The 24,006-nt window shown below is 47.8% G+C and overlaps 1 protein-coding gene across 5 annotated transcripts in view; it reads right to left on the bottom strand.

Moving 5' to 3' along the window:
• LOC131666205 (teneurin-a) overlaps positions 1-23,799 on the bottom strand; it is a 65,406-nt gene extending 41,607 nt beyond the window's left edge. For 4 of the 5 annotated variants that reach the window (XM_058938645.1, XM_058938647.1, XM_058938648.1 and 1 more), the window contains exons 1-2: positions 23,017-23,799; positions 16,580-16,624 (exon numbers count right to left, since the gene is read on the bottom strand). In XM_058938645.1, the coding sequence (XP_058794628.1) occupies positions 16,580-16,624; positions 23,017-23,072 (101 nt within the window). In that variant the 5' untranslated portion in view covers positions 23,073-23,799. The remainder of the gene's footprint in view (positions 1-16,579; positions 16,625-23,016) is intronic. The other variant, XM_058938649.1, reaches the window with a different exon arrangement.
• Between the last annotated feature and the right edge of the window lie 207 nt (positions 23,800-24,006).

Below are 24,006 nucleotides of genomic sequence, written 5' to 3'. Positions count from 1 at the left end.
TTCTGGCGCCATAAAACGTTAAACCTATCTGCTTACTCGGCGCTGCGAAGCGATAAAAGTAAATCGTATTGCATCAGGCAAACACAAAGACAGGGCTGGGATAGCCGAGCGCGTCGCCGCGCAGCGACCCACTTGCCGTCTCGTGTCTCTATCTGTCTCTGTCTGGCGTTCGATAGCCCGTAGAAATCCAGTGTCTACGTGCCGGCGTCGCAATTAAAGCCATCCATCGAGGAAAAGACAATAACACGTCTGCCTTGATGTCCCGAGTACGGCTCTCTTAAGAAAAAGCGAGCAAATCTCAATGCTAAATCGCGCGCATTCCCGGGCGTCCGTTCATTAAGAGCCGCGCGTCCGAATATGAGAGATAGAAAAACTCATATGAGCGTCACGTCTGTCGACGGCAGCAGCGGGCGGTGCGCAACTTTCCAAGAATGTACCGCAAAACTCCACTGGCGATCGCTATACCAAGAGAGAGAGAGAGAATATTACGGGTGGAGACCACGTGTGCGGGTAATAATATTGCGCACGTGACGCCAATACGAAAAATTCCCGTCTGGAAAAAGCAGAGCAGCCAAATTGCCATAGCGAGCCATCGCCGCAGCGAGCGCTTTTATCTGTTAATGCGCTGTGCTGCTCGCGACCATACGACTATCGCCAGAGTTATATTAAGTGAATATCGCCAGACACTGCCGTCCTCGGCTACACCCTACACCGACAACCTCCTTACACCTTTTTTCCTCTCCGCCCTCTTATGAGGTTTCCCCATTTGAATTTCGCGCGCAAGGTGAGAATATCCCAACTCCTCCTTCCTCGCAGCCTCGTATTTTCATAATGGATGCGATTGTCGCTTTACATTGCGACTGATTTTCATGTACGCGATTCGGCCTTTTCTTACCATCCTTTTGAAAAATCTACCGGGGTGTGTTTTTTCCCTTTTTTGATTATCCTGCGACGACGACGCAGACACAATATCGCGTCGACGTCTCTATGTCGCGCACGTCAATATTTGAAGAATCATACGGCACGAAGGTAGTGGCGCAGCGGTAGTGACTCGCAGAGACATGCAAATGTGTCGCTGCGCCAACTGCAATGTGTAATTTTCGACAGCCGAAGCAATATTTACGACAAACATTTAGCGAATACAAGGCGCAAGCGTGGACTTATTGCAAATGCAATCTCTTTCGGCGCTTATTCAAAAGTTTGCTACGCCAGCGCGCCCCTAGTATTATGCATTTCGAGGCATTGTTCTGAGCGAAATATTATTGTTTTGTTTGTTAGAGCAAATTTACCATTGTTAGGTACTCTATCGCCAAGCGAGTCATAATAACTCGACGAGGCGCGCGAACCAGCATCTGAAAATTAATTTCGTCCGTTCGGCCTCGCTCTCTTTCAGCGAATGAAAATCCTCATTACTCTCGGCAAATTAATTTTCCTCATCGACGTGTTGAACAATAAAAAGCTCTCGAAGCGCGAAACTTTACAGTGTAAAGCGACGCTGCCGCCCCCTTCCGCGCCTCCCGTTTTCTGAATAAACAAGCAACCTCTCTCTCTCTCTCTCTCTCTCTCTCTCTCTCTCTCTCTCTCTCTCTCTCTCTCGCACTCTCTCGGGACACTCTGTTAGTCCGACCAAATAAAAGGGCAAAACGCGACGAAGGAGACAAGCTCAAAGAGAAGACTGCTCGCTGTGTGTTGCAGTTTTTGCCTCGGTCGTTATTATCAATGCGACCGACTCTTTATCTGAGCGACTGCATCGCTGTTTCTCGGAGGACGCCCAGCGAGAAATGAAAAAGAAGCGTTCGACAATTTTTAACGATGCATCTCACCAGCAAGAGAGCACCAGCGTAACGACTTCTCTTCTCAGGCCCTCGCACGCGCGAGTGTCGGTAATTCCAATTGGCGGTGATATACAATGAGGAGGTTTAATCGGCGCAAGTGACAATCGAGTCGCCGAACGGCCGCCAAGAAAAAGTCCGCGTCAAGAGTAAATAAGTAAAAAAATTGTCGCCAGCAAGAAGAAGGCGCAACGAGTTCTTAACCCAATTTTGCAAATCGTGCAAACTTCTGAGAGTAGTTGAAAGTAGGAAGAAGAAGAAGAAGAAGAAGAAGTATAGTAGAATTCTCGTAAAACGGCATCTTTCTGGTGCACGCGCGGGGCGTTTAATGCGCAATTTGTTGCAACAACTTTTCCAATGAAAAGGGCAAAAAAGGAAGTTCCGCGTGACTTGTCGGTATAGCACTCGAGGCTCGGCGGGGCCCTCCTATGCACCTTTATTAATAAAAAATCGTCAGTCGTGATAATCATCGTAAAACTGTCCCTCAGAATAAACATCGCGAAAGCTCGTAAATACGCTTCTCTGCAGAGAGTAGTAGCAAGTTACAGCAGCAGCAGCGCAGCCAGCGGAAACTCTATTTTAACGTAATTGGACCGTCGTCGTCGTCGTCGTCGTCGTCGTCGTCGTCGTCGTCGTCCCCGTCGTCCCCCTCCGACTCCGACTCTCGCACTGCAGTGCGTCTTTTTTTCTCTCTCAAGAGAAGTAAAGTATCAGGGCCGAGCGTGCAAGCGCGTGCCCGACATTCCCCGATGACAAATTCACGAGTTTTCCCGCAGCGAGAGAAAGACCGACAGATATGTACGTCTTCTTAATTTGTGTAACGACCGACGTGTTTATAAATTTCCGGGGGCTGTCTTTGTAGCTTGTGTGTTTAGAATTTCACGGCAAGCCGGATGATATTTACGAGCCGGAGGATTTTTATTCCTCTCTTACTTTTTCTGCCGTGACTCTCTCTCCCTCTCTCTTTTCGCCAGCCAGCGTCAAGCGCGCGAAGGAAAATTAGTTGGCTATGTGGGTCACGTTCTTTTTTCCATGACCACTCCTACGTGCGTTAATCAAACGCTTTTGTCCGGAAAACGTATGATGCTTTTTAATTCGATACTCTCATTGCTACCACACTGCACGCGCGAAATCCAATGCTGATTATTCGAGTGCTCATGCAGCTCTCTCTCTCTCTCTTTCGCGCGCGCGTAATGTTATATCCAAGGATAAATAAATTTAATAGAAATTGAGCGGATATGTAGCTCGTTTATGGGTGATGTTCTTTTCCGATTTTTATTTTTAACTTTCCAAACTCGTTTGATTTCATATTCAATGTATTTTATTATATTCGAGATTATATTTATACTTTCGATCGTAAACGATATCGCTTCGATAACCCGACATCATTTTTATTTTGAAATTCAATGGAACACCGCTGTAAACTTTCTACGTTATATAAAATTTATGCGAGTAAAAAAATCGAAGAAAATAAATGTTCTTTTTTTTCGCGAAACGCGAGCGTGATTCTAATTGAAAACGAGAATTCGCTACGCTCGTAACAACGGACACATTTTTCCTCGGATATCTTGTTTCCCAGCTGAATTTCCGGCGAGTCGAGCTGCTGCTCGCAGATGACACTTTTGCCCACCCAAAATGTATCATCGTATCGAGCTACAAGCACGGCAGGGTCTCTCTTGCCGCGCCGAGATTTACAGAACAATTTGCCTCCCTGCTGGTCGAGCGTCCGGCAGGCAGTTAGCAAGCTTCTAACAAAATCATTCGGCGAGCTCTCTTCCCGTCCGAGAGAGAGAGAGAGAGAGAGAGAGAGAGAGAGAGAGAGAGAGAGAGAGAGAGAGAGGGAGCTTTAAGTGGCCGTGCATTCACGTGGCCATATGCGCAACGCATGCACACACCCGTCATTCGATCGCGCCGGCAAAGTTTGGGGCGTCACTTCCTGGAAAAGCGCAAGCACGTGTTAAAAAAGAAAAAAGAAACTAAAAAGAAATTTCTGTTTTGTCGACTGACTGACATTGCGGAACGCTTCGTTTCGTTTGATTCATCAACAAGTAGTTAGCCGACGCACGCCCGCCCGTGTAATTTTCTTTCACGCGCGAGTTGATGCTTTGTCGAGCGTGCATCATCGCCGTGCGCTTCTTTTCTCTATTGTAGCTCGCGCGAGACGCGAGAGATATATGGTCGAGCAAGAGAATGCCCCCGTGGCCTTTTTTTCCTTCTCTTTTAAATTTTTACGTGTCTATCTGCCTCGTTGATCATTGAAATTTCTTCACGCTTCCTCTTGTTCGTCTTCGCTTCTTTTTCATAGAAAGAATGGGCTTTTACAAGCGATGCATCTACATGACTATACGCGCATTGTGAGCGTCGTCGATCTGTCGCAGTACAAAAATCGATCGTTCAACTGGTAGCTAGCTTTTCTGTAGACATTCGCGTGAAATTAAACTGTCTTTGGCGCGTTGCGCGATCATCAATAGCAACGGCAATATATTACGTCTAATGGTGAGTCGCGAAAAAGCGAAAAGCCCAGAGACCGAGAGCGATGAAGTCGTCAGTTGATGCCACTATTTATCATAATCGAAAGCGATACAAGTTGTAATACGTACGAGGGGAGCAGACGAAAACAATCAATCAAAAAATCGCACTAGCGTTAGTATGCGCGTGCGACGGAGATCCTTAAAAAGCATTAAATTCCTGGCTAATACACTGCAGCCATGTACAGAGGGCTGTGTGTAATTTTATTTGACAAAGGCCGGAATCGAAAGCCGGCTTGTCAGAAATCATTTCACGCGCGGCTGCCCTTTTTCTCTCTAACGAGAAGATGCGATGGAGGGGTGAACTTCTCCACTACCTTCTACTACAGTACGAGGGCTGCATTTTGTGCGAGCGCTCTCCAGCCGAGAGAGCTGTATACTATGATGAATTTATTTGAGCGAGATATTGCTACTTTCTTCTCTTTTTTCGCGCAACGAATTAGTGATAGATGTGGGCTTAATCATGTTACAGCACCACCCGCGAACTTTCCATTGATCGATCGTTCTATTTTGCTCTCGCTCGGGATTAATTATGATTGTACATAAAAATTGGCTCCGATCGGTCAATTTACTGCAGACGGTGTATGTACCGAGCTTTCTTTTTTTTGCTTTTCTTTTTTTGCTCGTCGAAGAAAGTTTCGGTCGCCGCGCCGTCCGTTACTGAAATAATCCGGGGAAACTTTATTCATTCAGAAAAAGAAAAAAAAAAAAAGTTCCTCTCTCGGGAAGATTAGAATCCAGAGTTTGTAACTCGTTAGACGACGTCTTGTGAACCCAACACCTTTACAAAGGCAGCGCGCGCTCGCGCAGCACGATATATCAAATTCCAACAATTGAGTCGTCACGCGTACGCACGTACACACGTATGTATATTCAGAGCCGACGCATCGAGTCACGAAAAATAAAGTGCTACAAAGAGAGCGAGAAGAGGTAACATTTTCCATGACAACCCCGTTCGTCGTCTCACGTGTACACACGTAACATCCAATTGAAAATGCATTACTATCCTCGACTCGCTAGCTCCGGCTTAAAATTGCTCGTGTATAACAAGCATGGGGCACACCCTTACGAAACATCCTTTTTTCCTGTCCCTGTATACGCGCTGCTCTATTGAAAGAGAGTGAGAGAGAGAAAAGAAAAAAAGAAACCTCGCAGGAGAGGAGACGTGTAGTAGTCCAACGGGCGAAAAACGGCATAATGGAGTGCGGATTAAGTGTCGCTGTAAGGGCGGCAACAATACAAGCGAGACCAGGTGATCGAGCTCTCGTTATAACTACCTGGCTATATACCGTGGAGACAGCTTTGTGTCCGCGCCAAAAGGCGGATCAAAGAGACATTAGTCGTAAATAAAGGCGCGAGCATCTTCTCCCTCAGCGGCCCGAGCTCGTCAATATTTTCCTCTCTCCCACGACTTAATACGTATCCTCTTCTCTTCATTTTTGCTTCACGCTCGCCGAAGCACATTCACGGCGGTAAATCCGTCAGCACAATGACCCACGCCAAGTGCGTCGTTTTAATTGAGTCCGATCAATCTCTCGAGCGCAGCTGCTAGACCGAGATTCCCCGAGTCGTCGTCAACGACGCCAGAGGTAGGTTGTATCGCGCGAGCAGCACTACGGCATCATTATACGATTATTAGCTAGAATTTTGAAGAATCTTTCTCTGCTTTGTGAATAGTGGATAACGAGCTAATGAATCGTTAACGCGCTCGCTCTACTTTCGCCTCGGTCGCGCGCGAATAATTGATAAATCAAGTTTTCCGCCTGGTTTGGCGCGCAGTAAAAGGAGAACGTGTTGCAGTGCTGCGTGTACGACCGTTCACAACCAATTAATTAAGTCGCGCCACGTTGCTTGTTCTTTCGTTTTTATTCCTCCTTGTGTATGAATGAAATCTCATAAATTGTTGCTAAAGAGAGAGAGAGAGAGAGAGAGAGGCGAGAAAGAGGACGAGCGCCGGAGATTTAATGAAAATTTGATACGCGTTTCGTCGTAAAGCAGAGCTCGTGCGCGCGTCGAAAAGGAGATTGCTCCTGACGAATAACGGAATAATTAACGCTGAAAGCTCTTAGGCTGGAGGCTGCACGCTGGAGAGGAAGAAGAAACGCGCGGGAGAAAGAATCATCTCATTTTTCTTCGTCTCCCCGGCGGCGAGCAAGCGCTGAAACACAATTATAAACCTAAGTATCGTCGTCGGAAGACGGATTAACTCGAGCGCGCGTACAGCCAGAAGGAGAAGGGCTGAATTGCTACGAAGGCGTGCGTGTGACGCCGACAAGAAAAACTCGCCTCCATTCGATTAGTGTTTACGTAAAGGGCTTGATTAGAGCGCGAAATATTTTTCTCTCTGTTCGACTGATTGAAACGTTCATTTTCTCGGGGGCAAAGCCAGACGGAGAGGGACTTTGTATATACAGAGAGAGAGAGAGAGAGAGAGAGAGAGAGAGAGAGAGAGAGAGAGAGCGAGCCGCTACGGCTGTCGAAGACGGCCGTTGATTAGTCTCTCGACCCCCTGTCGGCGTCGCCGTGGCGGTATATAGCCTTTGTGCCTTTATGGTAATCCTTACGACGAATTAATGCCACAGAGAGAAAGAGAGAGAGAGAGAACCCCGTCACTATACCAGCGGATATTAATTTCGGGGCCAAGAGGCTTTTATGCGACTGACGCGTGCCTGCCTCTATGCAACCCGCATGCGATTCAAACTGTCCAATTTTTCTTTTTTGCTTATCTCACTACTTTTTTTTGCTGCTGCTATGGTTGTTACCGGAATCACTTGTGGTCATGACGGATTGATGGATATCGAAATCTCCTCTTTTTACGTGGTGTCTGTTCTTCATTTGACGTCGATGGTGGCAAACTTTCTTTTTTATCGTGACTGAAACAGCTACCCGTGTACGAGCTTTGTCATAGTTATTTACGCTATGTTAATGCAATATATCTGCAAGTTTATGTACATTTGGTGCAAATAATACGAAAATACAAAGAAGAAAACGTATACGACAACTCGATTTCCCCCTCAACGCAAAAGGATCAGAAAAGAGAAAACACACCATTCCGACAATGCAGAGACGAGAGAGTTTAAAAAATGAAACAGTCTCCCGCAGAACTAAATAATTCCGTCTAATTCCGCCAGAACTCGACCTTAAAGCCACCGTCGAAATAAAAAAAAAAGAAAAAAGGGCGAGAGAAGAGAAGAGAGAAGTCTCTCTGGGCTCGCTATTAAAACATTACGAATTCACGAGCTTTTCTCCCATTCTAGCCCGTCTCACTCTCGCATACATAAAACACAGCCAGCGCGAGAAACTCGCGGAGAGAGAAGTTAATCGAGAGGCTGCTACCTAGCCAACAAAAACATTGCCTTTGCCTGGTCATTCAAAATGCAGGTGTGCAGGCAAAATGCAACACGTAAAGAATTATCACGAGAAAGAGAGAGAGAGAGAGAGAGAGAGTAAAGGTCATCGGCATCCGGGTTATTAGACGCTTATACAGCAGGCAGTGGGGGCGCGAAAATAGCATTTCATCGGATAATGAATTTGTTGCTAAGTTTAAATGGGCCGAGAGATCCGTCCTCCTCCTTCTCTCTCTCTTCCGCTGGAAATAGTACGGCCGAGCGGATGCGTGTGCGACAAGCGCATGCACCACTAGCGAATCGTTTCGCGGGAGAGAAACTCGGATAACTCGGATATTTCAGCCTCATTAGAGCTGTATACTGTATGCAACAAGCGCACGGTCTATGCGCAGAAAAAATTCGGACTTGTTATATGTTATAAAAACGCGACCGTTTAATTTCTCTTGAGCCGCCGCTGCTCTGGATTTCAACTCACTTTGACGAACGAAAAAAAAGGATTCTTACCCGAGGATACGTTTTTTTCGCGGCTCTCGTATTTTTGTTTTCGTTTCCATGAGTGCCGAGTTTCGCTTATGCTAAATCGAACAAACGAATTGTACTTCAGCGCACGTATGCGATCAAGCTTTCGCAAACTCTCACGAAAGCACTCGTCCGAAAATACACACGCAGCAGAAGCAGCGCGCACGCATAGCTGTACTGAATGAAACGTCTGTGTTTACGTCTGAAAATGAATGAAAGGCCCGAGCAATGAATCTCACAGCCTACTCAACGCGGACAGGTCGGGTGCAAATGTTCAAATCCATAAATGTATTAACAAACGTTTCTCTCTCTCTCTCTCGCTGTCTGGCGATGGGGGCCCCGGCCACTTGGGGATATAAAAAAGAAAAAGCATCTTGATAAGTCATCGACTGTTTTCCGGAAATCCGAGAGTGAGCAAGAGGCCACTCGGCCATTAATGTATTTTTTCGGTGCAGGACTCGCTCCCCGTTCGCTGAAAGAACTATAGCGCGAAAGCTAGCGCAGGAATCGGCACTTTCATCGAGCTCGTATCTGCAACGCGCTCACCGCTTCTATATTTGTAGCGGCGCTCGCCGAGGGAAGCGAACGAAAGGCAGTGCAGCGCCAGCGGCATTTCTATGAAGAAAGCCCTAAAAATCACTTCCGCTTCGGTAAGCGCTCGCGCGCAATTATCGAGGGCGCGGCGGCTAATTAAACCGCGTAAATCTTCATCTTTTGCGCGAGCGTTGAGATTTTGGAAGCTGGCTCGCGAGGCCGACTCGCCTAATTGTGAGTTACGAGAGGACGAGGGCAGAGACGACGCAGATTCAGGCTTTGATGCCTCGATATTTATAGTTGCGGCTAAAGCGTATTGGCGCTAAATAAAATTAGCGCCGCGGCGTGTGTGCGTGGCGCCTTTTAATTCGACTTTATTGGCGTTTTTAATGAAAGCTCCGCGCGCGAGCCAACGGAGCTTTTGTCAATATGGCAACAGAGAGACAGAGTTTCATGGCTCATCAAAGCTTTTATTGTTTTCAGCAGGAACTGAAGGCGACGGCCTGGTTTCTATCGAGAAAAAGTACACAACGCGCACACGCGTGGCTGCGAGGGTGAATGACATTGACGTCACGCCTGTGCCACACACCCTGCCGTCGTTGTCCTGCGAGTTATATAGAGTTATTCATTAAATTTGCTCGCCGGCAAAATATTTTCCGTTTTCGTATGAATGCTCGACGTAGCCGCGTGCTTCGCGCAGTCGTAATCTAATTCGAGTGCGCAAACTCGTCAATGAAAAATCCAACTACGGGATTAAAAATAGAAGCAGGTCTGAGCGAATGGCAGTGAGGTTGCCGGCCGTAATCGCAGCTGCTCGCACGAAGATGCCGCGACTGGAGGCCTAATCGGCACGCGCGGGTTAATCGATGCCGCAGCCAACGGAGAAGACCGAACGAGCAGATGAAAGTTTGTTTCCCGTCTATCGAGGCGACAAGCGTAGCCTGTTCTCTCTCCTTGGGCGTGCGCGCGAGCGGCGACAGTGGCGCGTCCATCCCTCCGTCTCCCGTACTTTCAACTGGCGGCAGCGGGTGCCCGATATTGATCCGGCCCGAGAGACGTTGTGCAGCGTATACTGTGTTGGCTCTCTCTCTCTTTCTCTCTCTACGTGTGTGTGTGTGTGTGTGTGTGTGTGTGTGTGTGTGTGTGTGTGTGTGTGTGTGTGTGTGTATGCCGCGCGCCGGTTATTACTTTATGCCCCAGCCAGTGCGTACAGGATGCGCCATAGCATGGCATAGCCAACTATCTATATAGGCACGTGTGTATACGTTCTATACGTTTTTCTTGTCTGCCAAGTCTTTTCTCTTGTTTTTTTGCGCGAAAGAGATACTGTACCACGCCTCGATTGCCTGTTTTAACAAATACGCTCGAGACTCGTTATGTATTATCGACGTAACGGAACTTTCGCCAGAGAGAGAGGGTATAAGTTTCGTTGTTTCCGCAAATTTTCTTTCTCGATGGACTTTATCATTACGAATTTGCGAGACTAATGCCGAGCGCTCGATACATGCTTCGTCTTTGCAACTTGTTAAATTAGCTGGCGCAATTCTTAAATTCTTGAATCTGCGTAATAATGTCAAGCTAGAATTGACTCAATAACGAATTTCAACAGCGTAGCAAATGACAATTGAAATAAATCTGGCGACTGAATTAATCTTCCTCGTTGTCAAAGAAGTTGAGCAAGTTTAAGACTCCGAGATAAAAATACGGCTTTTATTAAAGTATAGTCGAATGATTGCCACGAAATGAAACATCAGATCGTATCGCCACTTTTCTCCCTCTCACTCTCCGGAGAAACTTTTCCACCACACGTCTATGTGTTTTTAGTCTGAAAGGAGCAGTAGCGGCCGGAGTAGAAACTTCGCTTCCGATCTCTCGCGGGAAATCGCTCGCGAGAGAGATGATTTCCGTTGAGAGAGAGAGAGAGAGAGAGAGAGAGAGAGAGTGGAGAGCCTTACATATTTAATCCTCCGCCGATTAATTTTTGAAAGAAAAATCTCGCGCCCGCCACCGCCCAAAAAAGCAAAACAAAAAGGAAAAATGAAACTTGCTCTCTCTCTATCTGTCTCTCGTCCCACTGCCTCGTACTCTCGTTAATTAAATTCGACGGGCGACGAGTTAATTAAATGCCGTTTGTTTACGCGCACCAGCCGAACTTTTTATCTCGCACCCGCGAGCATCTCTCTCTCGCTAATGGAATTTTCGCGAGGAAGTTACGTAATTAACCACTCACCGTGCACGAGCTTTAACTCGGTCGACGATTTCTTGCTCTTTTTGTTGGCGTTGTACGCACGCGCATCGGCTCTATTTGTTGTTTGAAAAATAAAAAAAAAAAAAAAAAAATTGGTCCCTCTCAGCAGGTCTCATTTATAATTGGACGATTGCGTGCGCGGCAAGTTTTTAAAGCGCGCGCGGCTATATATAGAAAAAAAATAAAAGGATGCGCCCTTAAAATTGTCGTCGCGCGTAATGTTTGCGCTCTGGGATTGCGTAGGTGCGGTGCGATTGATTTATTTATCAGAAGAGAGGTATTTTTAAGCGCGCCTTTGTACGAACATCCTCGCAGCGTTCGTGTACGGAATATACAGTGGAGTGTCTGTTTGTATGTATATACGGCGGGGATACGGTAAGGGGATAAGCTCGGTCTCTCGATCTCAGCGGCGGATCGTAATTATTTATGAGAAGAGGGCGCGCTTTGTTGACTAATTCGGCCGATTTGAGCGGCTGCTTGGCCGATGTCTGTTTACTCGGACGATCATCCCGCCGATGATTGTTTTTCTAACGCTTTAAAACGATACACACCCCATCTGCGACCTACACTACCACTATAAATCTTGGCGAGGATAATGTGCGCGCGCGCGAACATCCTCGTGTGCGGGCACGTACGCGACGGTTATCCGAAAATGCATCTTTTCCAACACTATTATTAAGATTTTCCCTTGATAAAAATATCTATTTATCGTGACAGACGAGCATCATTCATGTTTTAACCCTTCGAGACTGATGGAATAGTTTAAATCCAGCGCGGCTATAATGCCAATTAAAATGCACCGAAAGCTCGCGTAAAAATAATAATAATTTTTTTGCCTCTGCTGCCTCGACGGCGAGAGTAGTTTTTATTCCGTCTATCTCGCCAGTTTTTCGTTGCGCGTCGTCGTATATATCGTGGTTTCTCTCTCTCCGACGCGGACGTAAAGCCAAGTCAAGCCAAAGATGAGAGATAAAAAAGCGACGAGTGTTTATGGTTATGCGCATTCGAGATTATACCATGCATGCGACGCGGCCCGAGCGAAGCTAAAAAAGAAAAGGGTGTAAAAAAGATGAGAAAAAGGAAACTCGAACTCGTCGCCTCTCCGTGTGTGCCGGGAATGTATAAAATCTCGGCGCCTAATTTAAAGACAATTGGCACGTGGCGCGAATATCAAATATAGTTTTCCGCGAAAGCGAAGCCTTCGTAAATCTAATTTCGGAGGCGCGCGGCCGATAAGTGCTCCTGCTTTGATTTTTCGGGAAAATGTGAAAATAGCAAGCTGGCGCAAGTGTGTTTGCGCGCTGTCGGGCTAAGCAAATAGCCGCGCGCTTGCGAAACGGAAGCGGGCAGAAAGGAGCTGCGCACATATAATAGACCGTCTATTTCTCGCGGGTGAGCGAGCGATAAAAGAGAAGGAAGAAATAGCAACAAACAGAGAGGGCCAAAGAGCGAGAGAAATAGGAACGATGAGACGGCAACAAAGCGTCCTTGCTTCGTGGGAAGAATACTCGGCTAAAACCCGAGAGAACGGGATTAACGTCGTCCCTTCGGACACACGCACGCGCCGAACACGAGAAACCTTAAGCAGATTATATTTATAAATCGAACCAAGAATAGAGATGCTGACAATGATAATGACGATGATGGTTTCCATTGATCTTTCACTGTCCGCCCTTGCGGACAAACTTGCGGCGCAAACTTGCTGGCTCGGGCTGTCATTCGATTCATGGCGATTCCAAAAACTACAGACGCGTCACAATGAAAAATGGAATATTCAGCTGCAGTCTGCTGCCGATGCTGCTAATTGGCTCAAGACCAAATGACAGCGTCGCGCAATTAACGTTAATCCCGAGCCGAGCATTAGCGAATGGATCCCAGGACGATGTGCCATTGAGCAGCAGCAGCAGCAGCAGCAGCAAATTCCTCGTGAATAAGTTAGAGACGAGTGACCGCTCCAGTAGAAATTCTGCGTTGCTACGTACACCTAGTATCGCTTCTATGTGGCTCGTACCCTGCTTCTTCTTCCCGACGTCACTTCCCTGGCTTAGATGCGAGGACGACGTGTCGCGAGAGGGTAGGAGGGCGCGCGGCTCCCTTCATTCGAGGCAAGCGCGCTCGCGGATTTGCCCGGGCATTGTGAAAACAGTCGAGTTTTGACAGCGAGGATTCTTCTTTTTGTTTGCTCAGTGCTTTCGTTTGTAGCTCCAAAGCGTTTTTCAAAATCGCGATCGTTTCTATTTCTCTGTTTTGGTTCGTTTTAGATCCGATCAAACGGGAATCCGTGTATTGAAAACTGGTGCGATTCGATTGATTGGTTGTTAGCACGCGGCGATCGAACAAAGGGCATTCCGGACGGATTTGCCAGCAACAAGCCATTATAAAATTCCTACAACTTATTAACGGCGCGAATATCGCGCGTCGGCATGATCGCCAATTTATTCGGCAAAAGCCACACGCGCAGTTAAAACGATACGAAAGCGTCCCCAGATATCAATAGAGAGAGAGAGAGAGCGAATTTAGCGCTCGAATAAACAGCGAGCGCGCGAGTACGCGTCAATTCGAAATGAAATATATGAGGATTTAACGATCGCAACGAGAACTCTGGACAATTAGCATAACAAAATAACAACCTTTCGGCGCTCGCGAGTACGATGCTGCAGCCGCTGCTGCTCTCTCGTGTAATTGAATTTCAGCGGAGCATAATGCAACGGCAGCGAGATCCAATAAAAATTGATATCCAATCCTGTACTCAATTAAGTGCAATTTAGAGACGTAATTTCGCTCTCTCAACAAAACCGCGCGACCCTGAATCTCTGAAAAAAGCGTAGTAGCGATCGATCGCACTACGAGTGGTTCTCTCGCTCGAGTGTGCGTGTCTGCACATACATCTGTTATTTTTGTACACAGAGGCAGTGCCCGTAAATAAATAAAACGCGTTAGTCAATCATAAAGCCCTCTGTTTCGAGTTTCTCTTTTTCTCCCGCTCTCTATACATAATGGATCTCTTTGCGTCAATGTGAATTTTTGTCCGCGAGTGTTTATAACACATGGCTGCGTGCGCACCAGAAGGATAAAGGAGAGCCTGTATTTATTCGCTTAGAGAGAGAGAGAGAGAGAGAGAGAGAGAGAAAGCGGGAGTACGATGTTTGTAATTTCGCGACGGACGTAAATTATTCTTTCTGACTCCACTCTCTCGGCTGTAGCAGCGGGTAAGAGGATTTGTTGACGTCGGACAACTTTCGACGGGTGCACGACTGCACCTTCCAGCCATTGACGCGCGGGATTTTCGACCAACGTACTTCGCATAGTAGTAAGTAGCGCGCGTAGTTTGCAATCGATATAGACAGTCGCGCCGGGGCTCGAGCAACGACTAATCTCTCATTGAACGATCGCATCGCTCGGACAATGCTGCGACGCAAAAAATTAATCATTCGCGTCGCGAGTCGGTAGTTGGAGAGTGGACCGATGAGTCAATTGCGAGTCTATCGCCTTTCTACCTTGCACTCGCTACAATTAAAGCACAACGCTTCTTTTTCCGTCCACCTAGCTACACGTTGTCTCTGCCCATTTGCTTGCTATATAGCTTGCCGCTGTATTGCACGTCTGTCTGCACGGCTTGCTCTTCAATATTCATGAACGAGCTCGCGTACGTGTGTATCGGGTGTATCGTGTGTAGATACGCGACTACGAGTCAAGACGACGAGGCGCTTGTAAGGTATTTTTTAACGAAACCCAACAAAAGAATGACGACGATCATTGACGCGTGGCGGCAAATCGATTAGGCATTTATAAGTAAAACGAGGACGAACGATGGAAATTAATCTGCGCGCAACAATGCCGATTGTCATATTCGCCGACAATGTATAGTTATTTAATTTCCATTAATCATAGCGTCAGAAACCTAATGGCATTTATCCATATTCCAACAATGCGCCCCAAGCTCCACTGGTGCATTTGAATAATACACAGGCGAAGGCAGCAGTCCATATATATACGTGCAAACGAACGCGCGACTCGACGCTGGCTTTCATTTTACTGGCGGGCGACAATTTATGGACGAGGCTCTTTGACCTAGCGTATATTACTCGTAATACGCGAAAATACGGGGGAAAAATCGGCTCGTTTGCCGCGCGTGTCTCAGGTGTGCGCAGGCTGCCGAATTTATACCGCGACACGGATACCTTTGTTGTCGGCGTCGTCAGCCAAGCGTATGTAGGTTGAAATTGGAATCGCGCGAACACACGTATACACATAGACGATACAACCGCCAGCACTTTTGAAATATTCGTCCTCTCAAGCGCTCCACGTTTGCTGCTGGAATTTATTGGCGTCGGCGTCGTGCCACTACTACTACTACTACTACTACTGCCATCAGCAGCGGAGAGAGGGAGAGAGAGAGCCGATATGAAAAAGTTGCTACTCAGAACGTTGGCATATCTAGGGATTAAGGTCTTTTTAAACTGTTTGCCAAAGGTTTTCCTCCTTTCGCTTGATTGCTTTCTGATAGATATATCGCGTATGCAAATCGAATTTTATCTGTTTTCCAACTGACTCGGCTTGCTCGAACAGCTGTCCGTCAAGCGTTTGGCTAAGCATTTGTTGACTTTCAATTATTAGCTTCACATGTTAAGCTGGAGGCGCGTTTGTCTAACGCTAATTGCTCTAGTTACCGATGGCCGCTTAAAAATGCAATAACCAAGAGCTTATATCACTAATGGTCTACAAATCTACGATGATGAGAAGTGCAATGATGATGGTGATTGGGCTTGGTGCGAATGAGAGGTTAAAAGACGAGGCGCAGCACTTGCACGGCTTTTCGATCGTGCAATCAATACGACGGAAAGCCCTCATCGGCAGCGAAAAAAAAAGCCAGCAAATAATCGAGAGAGCTAGGTCTAGCACCTCAATATCAAACGAATGAATCGACCTCATGAAAATAAATTCGACGCGTTGCAGACGGGGCGTTTCATTCTCAGTGCATATTTGAAGAGCTTCTCGCGAGCGAGCGAGCGAGCGAGAGAGGGAGGATGCAAAAAGAAGCTCGCGCGCGGAAGGAGAAAAACTAAAGAGAGAGAGAGAGAGAGAGAGAGAGAGCGAGAGAGAGAGAGAGAGCGAGCGAGCGAGAGGACGGTCGGCGGGCGAGAGCCAATCGTCGGCTTCGATCGTCCCGGGCATGCGCGTGTTTATCCAAGGGGAAAGCCGCGGCGCCTAGGGCGGTGCGCCACTCCAATTGCGTTAGACAATTGACATCCGTACATCCGCCATTTGACCCTCTCTCTCTGGCGCGCGAGCGAGCGACGGAAAGCGCTTCTCAAAAAATTCGTATCTTTGAATATTCAGCTGGAGTCACGTGCCGACGTTTTCCATACTAATCGACATGCTTAGAAGAAAAGCTCGCTGGAAAATATGAAAATTGCAGTCTCGCGCGCGTCTAGTAAAAGAAGATTACTGCAAAGACGATGATAATGGTGGTGATGGTGATGGTGATGATGATGACGATGACGATGATTGCAAGGGGAATTGTTGATGAGAGCGAGGCGAAAGTTAGAATTGTCGTTTGACGGTACATACATATAGGGTGACTGCACCATTAAATGACCAGGCACCAGGGAATGACTGAAAAGAGAAAAGATCATTGTTAGATTTGGTTTTAGCTGGGCGTACGATCGGTTTCGAGCAAATAGGGGAGCAAAGGGGAGCTTTTTTCCGCTGGCAATTCAAGTGCCTTGTCGGCAAGCAAACGACACTATCAGCCAAGGCAGACCAGCGAGAGAGGCGGTCATTACGAAGCTTGCCTTGAAAATTGCTCATTTGGTTGGCCCGAACGTAAATCGCAGTTAAGACGCGCGCGCGCAACTCTTTCCGGAGTATGGTCAGAGCTCGCAGCTGAAAACACTGTCGCGAGACGCACGTACGTTGACGATCAGTATCGTGTGTTGCGAGCATTCGCCACTCTTGCCACTTTGCTCACGCGGCAAGAAAAAGTTTATTCGACGCTCGGCATGAATCCTTAGCGAATGAATCGGCAGGACAATAAACTGGGCGCCCGATATCCCTTCTGACCGATCCATTTTTCTGCCAAATGCCATGGCCTCGCCTGTGATTTAATTTGCTTTTTTCTTCTTTGCTCTCGGCACAAATAGAATAGAGAGCGAGCCAAAAATAAGGTCGCACAAGCAATCGTTGTATATTGTAAATTTTCCAGCCGTTTAAGGACCACACAATATTCCAGTTGGATAAGTTTATGTACGTAAGTCGCCCGTAGCAGCAGCTAAGCGAATATATAACAAAGAATATAGCCTCGGTCAGATAATTCCGTCTTGTGTTTAATGTACTGGACGAGGAAAGAGCTGCAATGGCCTTTTCCCCCTCGGAGGCCATCTAATATGTATTAAAAAGCTGGGCAAACATCGTCGTCGTCGGCTCCTCGCGCAGAGCTCCGTCTCTCCCTCGCTTAATCACATAAAAATATTTTGGTTATCGGGGCGCTCCCCGCCCGCACAAAGGCATATCCTCCTCTCTTTTGTGTGTATTCGGCGTCGGCGTCAGCCCCATGCGCGCGCGCGCGACAGAAAGGGATATTACCGAGAGGACATTTCCGTGTTTTCTCGAAGAATATATGAGGGGAAGGATCGCGTTTCGATCGCCATGGACAGGATTTCTTCTGCTTCTTCTTCGATGGCCTACTTTCATTTTCTTAATGGACGAGCGAGCTATCGATTGTCGGTGTGTCTTACGACGACAAAAAGAAAAAAGGCGGGAGAGAGAAGCTTTGCTCGCTCGTTCGCGGGAGGAATTCCTTATGGGTAGATAGAAGTTTAGCCCCGGGGGAGAGTGGCGCGCGCAAAACTTTCTTTCCACACATACAAGCGCAACGAAAACTTAATTTCGCGAATATAAAGCTTTTTTCCGCTGTCGTTCCAAGTCGGTGCACGTCACTAAACGCATTGCCAACTTCACAATAAACAATAGTTGCCGGCGAGAGGGAGAGAGGGAGCGCGGCGTTTAGCTGTCGAGTGGTCAATTAACTCGCGCGCATTCGGATCTTATCGATCGCGCGCATATATATGGCGCGAGTCAGAAGGGAGCTTTGAGTTTGCCAACGTTGCCTGGGCTACCTGCGCACTGTGTGTAGCGTAATGAACGCGTGTACGCGCGCTCTCGCGCGAAAATTGTTTTGTGCGACAGTGGCCCGAGAGCGAGCGAGATGAGCGATAGCGATCCCCCGTACGACGCCGCGCGCCACTCGCTTTGTAATGACGAAATTGACGCCGAACCCGGGGCTCCGTTATACTGCCCTGGAAAATGCTAACGGCCGTAGCTTCAAACGAGCCGATCAAACTTTAGCGCTGTTACTTCTTTTTGTTGGCGTTCTTGTTGTTTCGCTGCTTTTTGGAGGGGGCCAGCTTATACGTAAAGCGCCGGAGCTTCGTTAAAGCCTCTACAACAATGTTGGATCAGAGATTGCGAATCTCATTATGGAAGCCAATTTTCGGCGCTGCAAATATAAGCAAAGTCATTTTCGGGTATTACCGCTCGCTGCTCTGCACGCCGAGTTCTACTTTTGGCCAAATGCCTGTAGTCGCCTATCTGCCAAAATGTGCTTTTTTGCTTCTTCCTCGGGACGCCCAATTTATAATTTATTGATTTGAAAAAACGTCTTCGCACTGTGACTACTACACCGCTATCGTCAATTCGTAATTCGTTGTCGAAACAAGGGTATACCATCGCAATTACTCAGAGTGTTTTTTCCTCTTTTTTAGATTGGATTGGCCCACCAACCACCACTATTTAGTCAGGGAGACGTAAAAAATTCACGGCTCAAAAAGTTGCAAAGTCACAATATATTCGACGCGAGAGAGCTCGACGACACGTCTCTCTCTCTCTCTCTCTCTCTCTCTCTGTCTCGGCCGCTCGCACGTTGCCCTCAAATAATTAATGAGCGAGCTTAATAGCCTCCGCCCTGGCGTGGAGGAAAAAAAATCCTACAAGTCCTCTCTCCCTCGTCGATGTACATTGTACAATCGCCAGTGAACAACTCAGTGGAAAAAAAAACAGACAGCGACGAGCCAATATCTGTTTTTGCGTCCCCGCAGAATCAACATAATCATCTAATTTCGGGTGGAAACCTCGACACCTTCCCAATTACCCTCGACGAGGAGGCGAGCACCCCTTCGGTATTGTCCTCTGCTCGCAAACCTAGCCCCTGCGCACAGGCGCGCGCACACATGGCGGAGTTCTTCCCTTGAACAATGGCTAGCAGAGAAACGGACGTGAGTCGAGACAGAACGACGCGTTGGATCGGATCGATAGAGTCAATGTTTATACGTCGCGCCCAGGCTCTGCCACGCTCAATTATTGTTATTGCTGCATAATTAATCGGACGCCGCTGCTGGGTTATTATAACATCGTGTCGCGCTAAATCAGTTAATTACCAGTACGACCACAGAAGACTGTGGCCTCTGTATATCGATAGATATACATTTTTGGATACCGCACGCGGGTAATAATTACGCCTCTCTGACATTCGATTCATCGGACAAGGGCGCTCCTGCTACCAAGCGATACCTCTCTAATCGAGTCGCGCGAGATACCTCATCATGCGATCAGTGTTTTAACGCAGCCTAGTCGAGCGCAATCCAATTCCGCCTCTTGCCACATACGAGATTTTCCTCCTTCCCAGTTGTGTGCGAGCAATTTCATTTCCTCGTGGGACTTTTCAGTGAAGGAGGGATAGAGAGAGAGAGAGAGAGAGAGAGAGAGAGAGAGAGAGAGAGAGAGAGAGAGAGAGAGAGAGCTGATATTAAAAGCACTTTTATTGAGTGCAGACGTGAGTAAGTGTCTGCCACCCGGAGGAATTCCAGATCTTATCCGAAATTCCCACAGATTCCGCCCGCCCGTCAGATATCTACCAAATACTCGGATTAGGATTTCCTCGTGCCGCTGCCTCGCGCGCGCTCCAGCAGCTCTAGCTAGCAGAAATGTTACGCGCACCGCGAAAACCCCTTTCCAAATGAAAGCGATAAATACAATTCTATATGCAAACATGCTGCTGCGCGTTTATTCCGCCTGAAAATAGCTTAGCCGCGTGGATTTTTTTCTTCTTTCTCGATTCTTTTTATTCTCATTCTCGTCGAGCCACAGTTTTTATTGGCGACATTTCCGAATCTGAGAAACGTGTTGTGCTGCGATTTGATTATTGCGGTGCCCTGCGTACATTTCCATTTAGAAGAAATAAAGTGGCCAATAAGTTAAGCCCACGACAGAGCTGTAATTTTCAGCCACTCCACGGCCTGTCATTTGTTTCGCGAGGTTTATCGTCAACATGGCTGGCTGCGATTCTTTTACTAAAAAAAGACATAATAACGTCGCTTCGTTTATCTGACTTGTCGAGATCTGATCAAAATGGAAAGCGAATTCTTACAGCTACGTGATTATTGAACAAATCTCTCCTATATGAAGTAACTCGAAACAGTAATCCAATTACCTTGTCGAAGTTACAATGAAAAAACAAGTGCAGAGGAGACAAAGCATTGTTGCATGGGCGTTGAGCGAGTGTAAAGCCGTTGAAAAGAAAAGGCTAAACCGTGTCATACGTATATATACATTCCGGAACAACGCGCGTCGCTAATGCACCGGCACCGACGTCCAGTGCTGTACCGCATTTCAGGAATGCACAACGTGCTTTTTGACGGCTCGCGTCATTAGCAACGTATGGCCGCAGAGTTGATTTGGCTTTTGTTGTGCGTATGTGTATGGTAAAGTCTTCCCTATAGTATTGAAAAGCAGCGCGGTGTGATCGATTCGAAATTCAAGAGCTTTGGCAATCAGCGAAATGACGGGTGTAATACACAGGGATAATGTGCATGGCAATTGCAAAATCAAACTATTTTGCATAAACGTGGTCGTTTGGCGCACACCAGGATTGGAGCATTAACTTAATGGATAATTAGTTGCGGTGAAGCTTTCGTACCATTTGATTATCTGGTCAAGCGCGAGTAGTTTGCCATTCGCGCGCTAATGTTTGGCAATTTACAACAACATATTGATTCCAGAGTTTCTACGGTGCCACGCTGAATTTCATCCTCATTGTTTTCGTCTTTGCAGTGCTAGTGAAAAGAACCATACGAAAGCCTGCCAAGTGAAAAGGATCCGACGTGAAAAACCTAATTATATCCTTTGTAATCATGCATCAGTGAATTCTTTGACTGCACTTCTCTCTCTCAAGAGGGAGAGAGAGAGAGAGAGAGAGAGAGAGAGAGAGAGAGAGAGAGAGGAGGAGGAAAGCGGGCTATTGACGTTAGTTTTCATTTATACGACATCTTTTCACATAAAAAAGAGCAAACAATTACATTGCAAGCGCGTTATTACGATTTCTACGGGGCAATAAATAACGAACACAGCGATCTCTCTTCCTTTGATGAGGCAAGTCGGTGGCACGAAATTAAATAAAGTCATTCGGGTAATTTGACTGTGATTGTACAACGGCAAGCTGCAATATGGCGGTGCGAGCGCGAGAATGAGGATAAATTTAACGACACGCGAATTCAAAGGTCTCGGGGGCCGTTAGTAACAATTAACGCTTGGGCTTTTGCATTATCGACGCGCAGGCCGCGCGAGTCGTATACGTACTGTCGGGGATGAGAGAAAAGGAAAAAAAAAACACATAAAAATAGCCGAGGGCATCGATCGATGCTCCTCTCTTTTCTCGCGGATGCGTATTTTTAATTTTGATTCCCTCCGGCGCAAGAGCAAACCGAGGAACTGTTATCGTTATTATTGCGGCGTGATTTCGCGAAATATACAAAACACGAAAAAAAAGCACTTTATCATGAATATGCGATGGCCTCTCGTAGCATTACGGCGTGAAATTATAATTCCGATGAATATACATATATATATAAAAGAGAAGGAGCGAGCTTTTTTCCTTCTCCCTCGCTGCTCGCGGTTTTACGCCACCCTCCTTCCGATAGAAGCGTAGCAGTCGATTAAAATTTCATCGTTACGCTCCTACACACACTCGCGCGCGCGCGTACGTATAATGTGTTCAGAAACAATGTCGTACATGCGTTTTCGCTCGTGCACGCAGGTATAGCACAAATATTATTAGACAATCCGCGAGTCAAAAAGCGCTGCGTCGACCGATGGAAATTTATTTGTCTTGACATTTCTCGTGCCGCCGCGAGGCTTGCATCTCCTTTCCATAGCGGCCTCATCTGCCTGCTCCGTTCGTACACGTATATTGACTTATGTTTGTGTTCTCAAGCGCAGCTGGATAAGTTTCTCGGAAAGGGGCGATAGCTATCCGACCTCTTGAGTATTTCTACTTTTCCACGGGTTTTTCTCCGGACCTCCGAGTGTCTCTACGCGCGTCGACATGCCAGACAGAGTAGCTGCGTCACTTTTCAAGCGCAACAGATATCGATCCAATTTGCGCTATATACCGAATTTAATAGGGTCAACGCACTCTCCCTCTTTCCATCTCTCTGTCGCGCGGCTGTGCGAACTTGTTCGACAGAGGATATCCTCATCATCGCACTGCTGCTAGGCCGTCGTCGTAGTCGCGTCGATCGATCGAAGAAAACCACGTAGGCGATACGTGCGCGCACACACGCGCGCGCGTGATTGGCGCAACGGCAATTTAATGCTTCCGATAGATTCTTGCGGTTTGGATATTACTACTATGCGCGACTATATATAAAACTGTTGGGGAGTGGGAGCTCGCAGCGCGACGGCACATAGTACATCATCGACCATGGCGCGAGCGAGCGATCTGTAATTTGCCCTGGGTGAATTATAACTTTGTTACGTGCAGGCAAAGCAAGCGCGAGCGGGAGAGTGCGCCGCGAGTTTATAGCCTTGCCCCCCGCGAGCTGCGAAAAAGGACTCTTCCATCGCGGAGAGAGAGACGGAGCGCGCTCGCTCGGCAATGTCCATGTCCGCGGAGGAGCTGCTAGCACGCGAACCGCAAGCGCGAGCTTGACGGCAAAAACAGACGGCAGGCTCACCTGACGTGCCTCCTGGGTAGCGGCGGTGGCACGGGGTTGTGGTAGTTGTCCATCATCGCGTAGGCGTCCCGATCAGCTTGCTCGGCCGCTGCTTGCTGCGCCTTCTGCTGCTGTTGCTGCTGCTGCTGCTGCTGCTCGTAGTTGTCGAGCTGGTCGAGCCTCAACAACTCGGCGTCCCGAGGCGAATGCAACTCGCAGTGCGCGACGTGCAGCAGCGGCCTCAGGCTGGAGCCACCCTCGCCTCGTTGAACCTGAGCCTGCGACGATGGCGAGTGCTGCTGTTGACTCGGGTTTGCACGCGACGAAGGTGGCTCTTCCTGCGGCTGCAAGGAGGCTTCTAAGCCATTTGCGAGCCGATACTGGTGCTCCTCGCCCCAGATTTCGAATTCGCCGGCTGCGGAGTAATCGGCGAACTGGCCGCCGCCGGATGATTCCAAGGCTTTGCTGCGGGCGAGGCTCGAGGAAGTCGAGCTCGCCCCAGCTCGATCCTCCTTCCTCCTTTTGCGGCTTATTTTGCCGGTCGATCTTTATCGGACCAGAGATGCCTCTCTCGCGCCTTTGATTATCTCTCCCGTTTCCCTTTCACCGTCCTTCGCCGACACTCCTCATCTTTCTCACCGTCCACACTCTCTCGCACTGGTCCAACAGTTATCCCTCCTCTCTACCGACGATGCTCTCGACGCGACGACCGGCGCGCTATCGCGTACTTATCGCGTTCCCTGCCTATCACAAGAGGAGCAGTAGTCACGACGCAGAACACAGAGGACGATGCGTAAGCTACTGATGCTCGCGCGCGACTGCGACACCCGGCACAAAGTGACACTGGCGAAGGAGAGAGAGAGAGAGCGAGCGAGAGAGAGAGAGAGAGAGAGAGAGAGAGAGAGAGAGAGAGAGGCTGCTGCTGCTGCTGCTGCTCCCCACTTTCGTTGCGAGAGAGCGCCTGCGCGCCAAACAACGTTGCGCTGGCTGCAGGAGAAAGAGCGAGGTCAG

This window comes from Phymastichus coffea, unplaced genomic scaffold, assembly GCF_024137745.1.
Source record: "Phymastichus coffea isolate CEN01 unplaced genomic scaffold, Cenicafe_Pcof_1.1 PCOF00057, whole genome shotgun sequence".
Classification (NCBI taxonomy): domain Eukaryota; kingdom Metazoa; phylum Arthropoda; class Insecta; order Hymenoptera; family Eulophidae; genus Phymastichus; species Phymastichus coffea.
Note: the sequence above shows the minus strand (reverse complement) of the source record. Positions and strands in the feature narration are given on the sequence as shown.